Raw genomic sequence first — 12,597 nt, 5'->3', positions numbered from 1 at the left:
GACCCCAGCAGTCTATGAAAGTTCACGCCGTAATAAACGGAAAGGTGCCGCATAGCCCTTTGTTCTTTTCGTTGCTACCCGTCTGTGGAAACTGTGTAGGCAGATAAGCAAGTGGAAATCGGAAACCGGCCTCGGCCTGCCTCGTTCTCCAGGGGCTGCTATGCAGCTACAGGTTCTCTTTTCCAGGCCCGGGCAAGGAGAGCGATGGGGAAAGCTCCTGCAAACAGCAGCTCCGAAGACACCGGAGGAGCCCCGCCACCTGGCAACCCAGCGCCGCGCCAGCCAGCCGGCGAGCAGCAGGCGGCGGCAGGGCGATTACTGGCCACGTCATGGGGATTACAGGGTGTCCTCACCGAGCGGAAAAGGCCGAGGGAAAAAGGTGGGGGGGGGGACCTTCCAGCCTAGCGGTCACCCCGGATAAATCCAGGCTGGGGCGCGGACGCAACAGCCGCAAGCTCTTTATCTGCCACCTCTCCAAGGCGCGCACGCAGCCCGAGGCTTTCAAGCCACAGCCGGCTGCAGCCCGGTGGTGCCTTGGAGAAGGCGGGGGGCACCTCCTGGCTGAGAGATTTCCTGCGCCATGCTGCTGCCCACCCCGCCGCCGGGCACCCACCTACCTCTCGCGCCCCTCTTTACGCACGATCCCTCGTTGAGAAAGGTGAGGAGAGAGACACAACAACAAAAAATATGACCCCAGCGCCCACCTCTCCAAAAGCGCAGAAGCGGGCGCTCGCCCGCGCACCAGCCAAGCCTCTCGCCTCCGGAGTCAGCCGCCCCTCGCTCACTTCCCCAAATTCAGCCTCAAGCCCGGCGATCGAAGGACAAGCGAGCCCGCCCCGAGCCGGAGGACGCCGGGCGTTGTAGTCCCGTCCTCCCCGGCGAGGTCCGGCTCCTCCTTCTCCTCCTCCCTGTCGCCGCCCCGCCTTCCCCGGGCGAGGAAAGGGAGGCTGCGCCGCGCTCGGAGCGCAGCCTGTTGGTAACTTAGGAAGGCGATTAGAGAGCGAAATCGCGGAGGAGGAGCGGACGAGCCCGAGAGCTCCGCGGATGCTCCGCGCCTAGAGACAGCTGCGCGCCAGAGTGGGGCGCTATAGGCTTCATGCCTTGCTTGGGAGGGTTCCCGGATTATATGGTTGGCGCTGGGGAAACAGGATCCTGCGCTAGCTTGTTGTTGTTATACTTAACAACAACAACAACAGTTTCATTAATTAAATGTATATTGTCTCCCTGCTTATTTAACTTATATGCAGAATTCATCATGCGAAAGGCTGGGCTGGATGAATCCCCATCCGGAATTAAGATTGCCGGAAGAAATATCAACAACCTCAGATATGCAGATGACACAACCTTGATGGCAGAAAGTGAGGAGGAATTAAAGAACCTTTTAATGAGGGTGAAAGAGGAGAGCGCAAAATATGGTCTGAAGCTCAACATCAAAAAAATGAAGATCATGGCCACTGGTCCCATCACCTCCTGGCAAATAGAAGGGGAAGAAATGGAGGCAGTGAGAGACTTTACTTTCTTGGGCTCCATGATCACTGCAGATGGTGACAGCAGTCACGAAATTAAAAGACGCCTGCTTCTTGGGAGAAAAGCAATGACAAACCTAGACAGCATCTTAAAAAGCAGAGACATCACATTGCCAACAAAGGTCCGTATAAGTTAAAGCTATGTTTTTCCCAGTAGTTATGTATGGAAGTGAGAGCTGGACCATAAAGAAGGCTGATCGCCAAGGAATTGATGCTTTTGAATTATGGTGCTGGAGGAGACTCTTGAGAGTCCCATGGACTGCAAGAAGATCAAACCTGTCCTTTCTGAAGGAAATCAGCCCTGAGTGCTCACTGGAAGGACAGATCCGGAAGCTGAGGCTCCAATACCTTGGCCACCTCATGAGAAGAGAAGACTCCCTGGAAAAGATCCTGATGTTGGGAAAGTTTGAGGGCACAAGGAGAAGAGGACGAGATGGTTGGATAGTGTTCTTGAAGCTACCAGCATGAGTTTGACCAAACTGTGGGAGGCAGTGGAAGACAGGAGTGCCTGGCGTGCTCTGGTCCAGGGGGGTCACAAAGAGTCGGACACAACTAAACGACTAAACAACAACAAACACATGCTGCTCTTCATCCGAGGATCACAGGGTGCCTAATAGTATAAAAACACAACAATACATAGCATAATTGCAGACAAAACAATGCCTCCCCCCATTTTAAATGCCATAGATGTTTAATCAGAATGTTTTCGCCCGGTGCCTAAAGGTGTATAATGAAGGTGCCAGTCAAACATCCCTGGGGAGGGCATTCCACAAATGGAGCCACGGCAAAAAAGGCCCCTTCTTGTGTTGCTGACCTCGGGACCTATGGTGGAGGAGACACAAGGAAAAGGACCTTATCAGTTCATATGATTATTTTTTTTACTCCTTAATCTGGAGTAGCTATTTTGGTGATACATTTTTGTATGACTTTTCTTAAGTAGAGACAACTAGGAATGTGGCCTAGGGAGAGCTTGTGAGAGCCAGCTAGAAAGACCCACCCCTGCCTTAGAACTATTGTAAAATTATCACTCATTTTTCCTCTGGTAGTGCTCTTGTGCCTTTAAAAGGTGCATCACAGGCAGGAACTGAACAGGTGCCGCTTTCCAGGGATAACAAAATTGTTATTGCTATTATTATCTTTCCTCCCAAAATAGCCCAGGGCAGCAGACGCGCAAGCAAAAATAATAATTTCAATGCAGATGCAGACTGGGAAAGAGTTCTGCTTAAAAGATTTGTTATAATATGAATTTCTTGCTTTTGAGTCCTAATACTACATCCACAACATCACTGAGTGTCGGTGGAGATTCGTGCTGTGATAAGTGCATTTAGGATTCATCTGAGAGATCCAGAAACAGAAGATCAGGAGAAGGAAATGCGTCTTGTGAACACAAGATGCTACTGCTGCTAGATGCAGATAGGTTCTAGTTCTGCAAAATAGGGGAGTGCCTTTATTTAATTTATACACTTCCTTTCCTCCAATGAGCTAAGGGAAGTTTACATGGTACCCCCTAATAATAATAATAATAATAATAATAATAATAATAATAATTTATTTGTACCCTGCCCATCTGGCTGGGTCTCCCCAGCCACTCTGGGCGGCTTCCAACAAAGATTAAAAATACATTAAAATGTCTTTCTCACAACAATTTTCCATGACGGACGAGGCTGAGAAACTGTGAATGGCCCAAGATTTCCCAGCAAGCGTCACACCCAAACAATCAGTCAGAAGCTGGAGCCAGGAGGTCAGTAATAAAACTGCCACATGTAAGATGGAGCAAGCTTGTTTCCTCCTGCTCTGGAGGGTAGGATTCGAACCAATGACTTCAAGTTACAAGAAAGGAGATTCCGACTAAACATACGAGGGGGAAACGTTCTGACAGTAAGGGCTGAGCGACAGTGAAATGGTCTCCCTTCGCTGGTTGTGGATTCTCCTTCCTTGGAGGTTTTCAAACAGAGGTTGGATGGTCATCTGTCATGGATGCTTTAGCTGAGATTCCTAGAGGACCTTTGGGGTCCCTTCCAATTCTATGATTCTATGACAACACCCAGTGTCAGTGCTGACGTCACTTATGCAGGCCGCAGGGCATGCTATGTGTTGTGTGCATGCCACACAGCTTGCGCAAGTGACATCAGTACCCCCTGCAGTGTGTGCACATGGCCACTGTAGAATTTTGAGGGGCCTGAGCCTCCTCAAAAATTTTTTGGGGGCCTTGTCGCCCTTCCTGGCACCCCTGGCACTGGTTTCTTCAAAATACCTGTGATGCTTTCTGACTCTCACTTGCAGCCCCTATCACCACCAGTCATTTCTCACCCAGTACAGTGGTACCTCAGGTTAAGAACTTAATTCGTTCCGGAGGTCCGTTCTTAACCTGAAACTGCTCTTAACCTGAAGCACCACTTTAGCTAATGGGGCCTCCTGCTGCTACCGCGCCACCGGAGCACGATTTCTGTTCTCATCGTGAAACAAAGTTCTTAACCTGAGGTACTATTTCTGGGTTAGCGGAGTCTGCAACTTGAAGCGTATGTAATCCGAGGTACCACTGTATTAGGGCATTTGCTTTTGAGTTAACTAAACTGCATATTTGACCTAGTAAACATGCAGACGTGTTGCAACAATGTCTTTGGAGATTATCCAGCTTCCATTTCTATCCAGACCTGTTACTGGAAGCCAGCTGATAACCAGCATTTGCCAATTAACTCTTTATTCGGTTGTTTATGCCCATTTTATTGAGCAAAAGACATCATAACCATACCCTTATTTCTCTACTCTGAATTACCTCCTCCTCAAGTTTCTTTCTCTGTTCAGGGATAGAGATAACGTGACACTTCAGATGTTGTTGGACTCAGGGAACAGGGAACTGTAAATGCTTTCGTTTGTACTGTGATGGAGCACGCGTGAAAGACTACCGTATTTTTCCGTGTATAAGACTATATTTTTTCCTTCAATTTTTGAAGTTTAAAATAAGGGGTCGTCTTATACATGGATAGTGAATACAGTGGTACCTTGGGTTAAGAACTTAATTCGTTCCGGAGGTCCGCTGTTAACCTGAAACTGTTCTTAACCTGAAGCACCACTTTAGCTAATGGGGCCTCCTGCTGCCGCCACGCCGCCAAAGCCCGATTTCTGTTCTCATCCTGAAGCAAAGTTTTTAACCATAGGTAATACTTCTGGGTTAGTGGAGTCTGTAACCTGAAGTGTATGTAACCTGAAGCATATGTAACCCAAGGTACCACTGTAGTGCAGTTTCTTAATTTTGAGTCCCAGAAAATAGGGGGCGTCTTATACCTGGGGAAGTCTTATACACAGAAAAATATGGTATATTTGAGTGACAGTGTCATGCATGGGACCACACCTTTTCTGTGACATATCTATGATGTCTTGATGCTTCTGGAAATGTACTATGGGAAACTTTGGGAAACTTTACAATACTGACGTAACCATTGTTCAGGGCTTCGGCCTTTTTCTCTTTATGGTAGTGAGAAGTCTTGTCACAGCAATAAAGATCAGGTCTACAGGTCGCTGTTTTGCTTCTATCTCCTGGCTGAAGTCTTTTGCTTGTGACCCTTGACCTGAACCTATGGGAGCCAAGGTTAGGCAATTGTGGGGTGCTCCAAGGACTCCCTTATACAACTCTCATCGGCCCCAGGCAACATAACTGTCATATTCCAAGTGGATCTCCACAGAGCTTAGGGGCTCAGACCCAGGAGGTATAAGTCTCTCACCAACATCCTCACCACAAGGGTAGAGTTGCAGTGCGCAGCACACCGAACAAACCAAGACCAGGCACAGAGAATCAGGTACAAAATATGAGCTAGAGACCAGAGCAGACAACAGTTCAAGATCATTGTCACAGGAGGCTCAGCAAGGAAGATCACAAATCAGGAAACAGACGCTTGTACTATTTCCCGCAACTGGAGGGCTCAAGAAAGCCGCTGGTAGAGTTTCATGGGTTGCGTACCCATGAGTAGAGGCCACTTAACCATGACCCTCACAACGGCCCTGGGGTGACAGAGCAGGTATGGGAAATCTTTAGCCCACCAGATGTTGTCAAGAGTGTGTGCAGGAGCCAGACCCTGTGACCAGTAGGGCTTCGCAGGACTGGAGAGGCAAGGCGCGGCTGCACAGGTGAGGCCGCAAGGTAACTCACTGGACCTGGTGGCAAGAGCAGGGAAGGGATATAAGGTCAGCATTTCCCTTCGGCTCTTTGCCACAGCAACACGCTTCCTGCCTCGCTGCATTTGGCGTCTTGACTCCTTGCTTCCTGATCCTCGAACCCTTGACTCCTGGTTTCTTGACCCTCGGACCTTTGGCTTCTTGACTCCTGGTTTCCGGACTCCCGTTCCTGCTCCCACCCCGCCATCTTGCCCCCGGTCCCGACATCCTCAGCTGGGGCTTCAACCGCCCATAAACTGGACCATGACAGATGTTGAACTACAATTCCTATCCATCTCAGCATGCATAGCCATTGGCAAGAGGTGATAGAAACTGTATTTCAGTAGTATCAGGAGGGTCAGGGGTTCCTCACACGTGACGCAGAGGCCTGCTGTGTCACTGTCCAGCCTGGACCTAGACATTATGTCACCAGCATTCTGGTGGGCTGAGGGGTTCTTTAGGAGGCCTCTGAGGACTGTGTCTGGCACCAGTTCAGGGTAAAGCATTACAATAGCCAATGGTCAGGGGTAATCGGGTGGGCACCATCCCCATTGATTTTCCCTCCTAGATGTGTCGGTACAATGTGGATAGTGGAAAGCAGCAAAAAGCATTTTTAGAACACAGATAACAATGTGACATCTAGTAAAGAAAACCTCAGTAAAAGAATTGACTGATAACTGGTCACAAAGCCAGAAAAGAGGGAGGGATTGCCAACCTTCTTAGACCAGGGGACAAAATTTGAATTTTGAGATCATACTGCAGATGGCATTCACAAAACAGCTGCCCTGGGGAGGCTTGGCATAACACAAAATGAGAGAGAATGTAATTATTGCTGCTTCCCCCTTGACTGCCATCATGAATTACCTGTTACGGGAGAGGCACAGGTTTTTAAAAACACACAGATAAATCCTTGTGGTTTTTGACAGGCTTGCTAGTTTATTTTGAAATTGCCAGGTTGCTCCAACTCCTCCCCATTTACTGATTAAACATGGAGAGATTGCAAAAGGGCAATGGCTTGGACAGGGGCTTAGAGGATAAATACTGAGACGGTAGCTTGCCTCTCCTGTTCCTCCAGATCACCATGGAGGGGAATGTTCTCTACCTGGTGGCTGCCCTCTTGGTCTCTTTCCCGACTTCTTCTCACAGCCAACTGTAAGTACAAGTTAGATTTCAGCAGTTTACACCAGCACCACATTTCTTAAGAAGTGGGGTAGAAGCCCCACTGAATTCAGTGCTACTCATTTCCATGTAGACACAGTTAGAATCAATGTCTTGGTGATGGGTCAATAGTCACTTCATTCATTCTGTCTTTAAGGTGCCGCAAAACTTTGTTTTTGCTACAAAATAAGGCCTCTGACTAAAATAATGGGGGGGGGAGGTGTGCCTTAAAAGGCACAAAGATGCCACAAGACAAACATATTTCAACACCCATGGGGGGCACCAGGAGTGCCAACTTGAATAGAATATTGGGGAGGCCCCACACCATTTGAAGGCCAATGCCTATTAACTTGGGGGTCCTGGGGGGAGGTGAAGCCCCCTCGGCCCCTAGGAGTTGGCTCCTATGGGGAGCCATGCAAATGGGTCCTCAGAAGTGGTGGGCAATGATTAACAGTAGCAGAACTGCAAACAACTGCAAACGGTGAAATCCATTGCGCAAGGAGTGCCCACAACACATCCTGGCAGATGCAGCATGGAGAGGCTGTCACATGACATTTAAATGCACCAAACAAACTCACTGCTGTGAGCTTTTTCTCCTCTGCAGCTACTCCCTCATCACCCCAAGCATCCTGCGGGTAGAGACCGAAGAGACAATTGTGGTGGAGGCTCATGGGGCCAACTTTGACGCAGAGGTCACCGTCTCTGTCCATGACTTCCCACAGAAGAGAAACACCCTGTACATGGTCAAGACTCGCATAGAGCCAGCAAGTGGCATGATGGTGACCCCAACCATAAAGGTGGGTGCAGAGTGACGATTAGGGATGATGACATTTTGTGCACTTCAGTCCTATACATGCAGAAATCATGCTGCAGTCCTATACACACTGAACCTGGTTGAACACAGTACTACCAGCATAGGACTGCACTGTGTGTCACTTATTTTGAGGTGTCTATGTGTGCTTATAAGGGACGCGGGTGGTGCTGTGGTCTAAACCACAGACCCTAAGGCTTGCCGATCAGAAGGTCGGCGGTTCGAATCCTGGCGACGGGGTGAGCTCCCGTTGCTCGTCCCAGCTCCTGCCAACCTAGCACGTCAAAGTGCAAGTAGATAAATAGGTACCACTCTGGCGGGAAGGTAAACAGCGTTTCCGTGCGCTGCTCTGGTTCTCCAGAAGCAGCTTAGTCATGCTGGCCACATGACCCGGAAGCTGTACACCCGCTCCCTTGGCCAGTAAAGGAAGATGAGCGCTGCAACCCCAGAGTCGTCCGCGACTGGACCTAACGGTCAGGGGTCCCTTTACCTTTACCTTTACCTTTATGCTTATAGTGCAATAGTGGATCATCAGACCTCAGTGTAACAGATGAGAAGAACCAGATTGTTAGTGTCTCTTATACAGCAGATCAGCTTTAGAAGTTAGTAAAATGCACCTTGAAAGGGGGTTTTTTTTTGCAGGAAAGCTGAATTTTGGTGGAAGAGTGAGATATACATTTAATACACAATAATAATTTCCATAGTTCTCAATACGCAACGTAATTATTTCTCCTTTTTAAAAATCATTTTTATTTGGTTTTCCAAATACAAAATTATAAATAGCAAAGTGAAAAAATTATCCATATGGAGAGATTCCTCTGAATCTCGACTTCCCCCCACCCCCTCCATGGGGTCCCATTTTAAATATTTAATACTACATATTCTTCGATACTCCAGTTTTTATATCAAAGCATATTATCCATGGTAATTGTTATGCTATAAGCGAGTCAAAATCCTGCTAATGTTTCCATCTGTTTACAGTGGTCTCCTAAGCAACTTATACATTTCCCCCCATTCTTTTATAAAGTTTTCGTCCTCTTGGTTTTTGAGTTTTCCAGTCAGTTTTGTCATTTCAGCATAGTCCATCAGCTTGGTTTCCCACTCCTCTCTGGTAGGGACTCTGGCTTCTTTCCACCTCTGGGCTAGTAGCATCTGTGCGCTTGTTTTTTTCTGTTCACTTGGGACATCAGTACCTATAATTCCTAATAGAAAAGCTTCTGTTTTCTTAACAAAGGTTATTTTAAACATTTTTTTTCCACTTCATTGTATATCATCTCCCAGAAAGCTTTTATTACCTTACAAGTCCACCACATATGATAAAAGGTACCTTCTTTTTCTTTACATTTCCAGCAGGTATTTGTACTTGTCCTATACATGTTTGCCAACTTAGTAGGGGTTAAACACCACCGGTACACCATTGAATAATAACTATTTCTTTTAAATCCACATCTTATTTTTTTAAACCAACATTACAAAAAACAGTGCACTTTCGCAACCTGAATGTGCTGCTTCCCCCACCCCAGTCTTATAAGAATTATGTGAAGTTTTACTAGGCTGAGAATTAGCAACTGGTCACCTACTGAGCTCCATTACTGAGCAGGGATTTGAGTTTGCTACTATTTGCCTTGTAAGCAAAAACCAGGAGATATCCGATTTTTAGCTCCTGATTTGCCCCTGCAGGTTTCTGCCAATGATATGAAGAAGGATTCCAAGCGAAAGCAGTATGTGATTGTTGTGGCCAAGTGTCCTCAGTTCACATTGGAGAGGATGGTTCTGGTCTCCTTCCACAGTGGATATCTCTTCATCCAGACAGATAAAACCATCTACACACCTGGCTCCAAAGGTAAAGCCTTCTGCTAGTCCCTCCCATAACATTATCTGGAGCTGCAGGAGGGGTCTGGAGTGGATAACCTACTTGCAATCTGCAGATCTCTGCTGTTCATAGATCCTTCCCTTGCCACCAGAGCTAGGAACAGATGATCCCCACCTCACACAACAGACAGTTAATAATGATGATGATGATGATAATAATAATAATAATAATAATAATAATAATAATAATAATAATATTTTATTTATACCTCGCTCTCCCCAGCCAAGACCGGGCTCAGGGCGGCTAACAACCAATGATAAAAACAAGTTGATTAAAATCCAATTTAAAAGATTAAGATACAACATTAAAACATTAGGGTGCAATCTGTTCATAGGAGGAGAAAGGAAAAAGAAAGAGGGGGAGGGAATCAGACTGATTGTAAGCCAAAGGTCAGGTGGAACAACTCTGTCTTACAGGCCCTGCGGAAAGAAATCAGATCCCGCAGGGCCCTGGTCTCATGAGGCAGAGCGTTCCAGGGTTGAAAAGGCCCTGGCTCTGGTTGAAGCCAATCTAACTTCCTTAGGGCCTGGGACCTCTAGGGTGTTGCTATTTATGGACCTTGAGGCTCTCCGTGGGGCATACCAGGAGAGGCTGTCCCGTAGGTACGAGGGTCCTAGGCCATGAAGGGCTTTAAAGGTCAAAACCAGCACCTTAAATCTGACCCTGTACTCCACTGGGAGCCAGTGCAGCTGGAAAAGCACTGGGTGAATATGCTCCCATGGCAGAGACCCCATGAGTAGCCTCGCTGCAGCATTCTGCACCTGCTGGAGTTTCTGGGACAGCTTCAAGGGTAGCCCCGCGTAGAGCGAATTACAGTAGTCAAGCCTGGAGGTGACCGTCACATGGATCAAGCTGAAGTTTGTCTGAGAGAGACATACACATCACAACTCTTTTACCACTGGTAAACAGGTTTTGCACTTGTTAAAGAACCAGCAGACTCTCTTCTACCAAGACAATCATGGCAAGACAGAAGTACTGTTTTGGGGGGACAGGGGAGGGCAGGTGTGGGGGACGCCCTGGTTCTGAATGAGGTAACTGTGCCCCTGAAGGACCAGGTGTGCAGCCTGGGAGTCATTTTGGACTCACAGCTGTTCATGGAGGCACAGGTCAATTCTGTGTTCAGCTGCATCTGTGTTCACCCTATCTGCCCATGGACTGGCTCGCACATGCTCTAGTTATCTCCCGCTTGAACTACTGCAATGAGATCTACGTGGGGCTACCTTTGAAGGTGACCCAGAAACTACAACTAATCCAGAATGTGGCAGCTAGACTGGTGACTAGGTGTGGCTGCTGAGACCATATACAGTAACACTGGTCCTGAAAGACCTACATTGACTCCCAGTACGCAGAGCCATAGCTAGGTGATCTTGTGCCCCTGGCAGAACCGTCCAGATTGCACCCCCTAGCCATGGACAAATTAGCTCTTCTTTCTGCCTTTCCTCCAGGGCCCACCTCACCACCCCTTAGCTACAGCCCTGCCAGTACATTTCCAAGCGCAATTGGGCGAAATACGTTGGAACCGCTTACAACAACTTCACATTTGCTTAACTATTTGTAAAAAAAAAACACTTGAGAGAGTTTCTGTTGCAAAGAGTGTTTGTTTCCTGACTGGTGACACTTTACATTAGAAATATAAACTGTGTTCTAGTCAGTTCAACTTATCCTGATCAAGTAAGCCCACCTCCCATAGTTCTCCTGTGTAGGATCTAGAGATCTCCAGCAAATACCGTATTTTCCCGTGTATAAGACTAGGTTTTTTGAAAACCAAAATTTAGGTTTAAAATTGGGGCTGATCTTATACACAGGTACTGCTGAGGGATGTTTTCTTAATTTGGAGTCCCCCCAAATAGTCTTATAGATGGAAAAATACAGTAATTATCAGCGTTCTTAAAATATTGCTGTTCAATGAGTGCTTTGAGGGAAGACATGAAACTTTGTCAAACCAAATGTACAGGGTATATGACAAACATCTTCTCTTCTTTCTCAGTGCACTACCGTATCTTTTCTGTGAATCACAAAATGCAGATTTTGGATAAGCCTGTGATTGTCGAGTTTGAGGTGAGTGGTTCGTGTATGTGTCCTTGTGGTTGGTACAGTCAGAGCCATTTTCATTGGAGAAATGTTGGAGAGTATGTTTTATGGCTGAGCAAAGATTTGCAGGTCTTGATCCAGTGCTCTATTTAGCGCATCATATCTGGTCTCCTCATCTCGATGGTGCACAACTTGTGTTGACACAAGCTCTTGTGCTCCGTAAGAACTCTTGCACTATGGCAGGGCTGGATTTAGGTTTGATGATGCCCTAAGTTACTGAAGGTAATGGGGCCCTTTATATGTCCAGCTGTCCTTTGTTAACAACAAATTGTTGCTGTTTTTTGTGTTGAATATATGCTATATAGTAATTTATGGACCTAAAGCCATTTGCACATAACAAAACATGTATTTTATCAAAGTAATTGTTGAACTGAAATACAATTAAGAAGAAGTATATTAATAATGAAATAATTATTAAGCCCTAAATGTATGTAGGTTTTATTTTATTTGTTTTTTATCTTATATTTTTGAAATGTACATCCAGGTTTTTTTCCCCTTAAAATTTTTTTTGGGGCCCCCAAGAGAGTGGGGCCCTAAGCTATAGCTTGTTTAGCTTATACGTAAATCCGGCACTGCACTATGGAATACAAATATTAAGTGCCAGCGTTTTTATTATTACTTTTCCAACATCCCTTTAAATATACTTTTCCTCTTTCAGACACCTGAAGGAATTGTTGTCAGGCAGTCATTCATCAATCCTACTTCAAGAAACTTTCAACCTCACCCCTTACCAGAGATTGTCAGGTATTTGGCCATGAATATTTCCTCAAACCTAAGGGACACAGGTGCTGCTGTGATCTAAACCACCGAGCCTAGGGCTTGCTGATCAGAAGGTTAGCGGTTTGAATCTTCGCGAGGGGTGAGCTCCCGTTCCTGGGTCCCTGCTCCTGCCAACCTAGCAGTTCGAAAGCACGCCAAAAAGGTGCAAGTAGATAAATAGGTACTGCTCTGGCGGGAAGGTAAACGGCGTTTCCGTGCGCTGCTCT

General features: G+C 46.7%; 2 protein-coding genes across 4 annotated transcripts in view; one reads left to right on the top strand and one right to left on the bottom strand.

Moving 5' to 3' along the window:
* The window catches only part of LOC309360101 (retinol dehydrogenase 8-like), a 29,140-nt gene extending 28,233 nt beyond the window's left edge, over positions 1-907 (bottom strand). The window contains exon 1 of one of the 2 annotated variants that reach the window (XM_081894685.1): positions 618-907. The gene's annotated coding sequence lies outside the window, so the exon portion shown is untranslated. The remainder of the gene's footprint in view (positions 1-617) is intronic. The other variant, XM_081894684.1, reaches the window with a different exon arrangement.
* Positions 908-6,680: 5,773 nt separating this feature from the next.
* LOC309359736 (A.superbus venom factor 1-like) overlaps positions 6,681-12,597 on the top strand; it is a 56,414-nt gene continuing 50,497 nt past the window's right edge. For both annotated transcript variants that reach the window (XM_081893698.1, XM_081893697.1), the window contains exons 1-5: positions 6,681-6,830; positions 7,441-7,633; positions 9,328-9,490; positions 11,508-11,578; positions 12,270-12,355. In XM_081893698.1, the coding sequence (XP_081749824.1) occupies positions 6,760-6,830; positions 7,441-7,633; positions 9,328-9,490; positions 11,508-11,578; positions 12,270-12,355 (584 nt within the window). In that variant the 5' untranslated portion in view covers positions 6,681-6,759. The remainder of the gene's footprint in view (positions 6,831-7,440; positions 7,634-9,327; positions 9,491-11,507; positions 11,579-12,269; positions 12,356-12,597) is intronic.

This window comes from Podarcis melisellensis (genome assembly GCF_964234715.1).
Source record: "Podarcis melisellensis genome assembly, chromosome: 17".
In the NCBI taxonomy this organism is placed as follows: domain Eukaryota; kingdom Metazoa; phylum Chordata; class Lepidosauria; order Squamata; family Lacertidae; genus Podarcis; species Podarcis melisellensis.
This window is presented reverse-complemented; position numbering and strand designations above follow the sequence as displayed.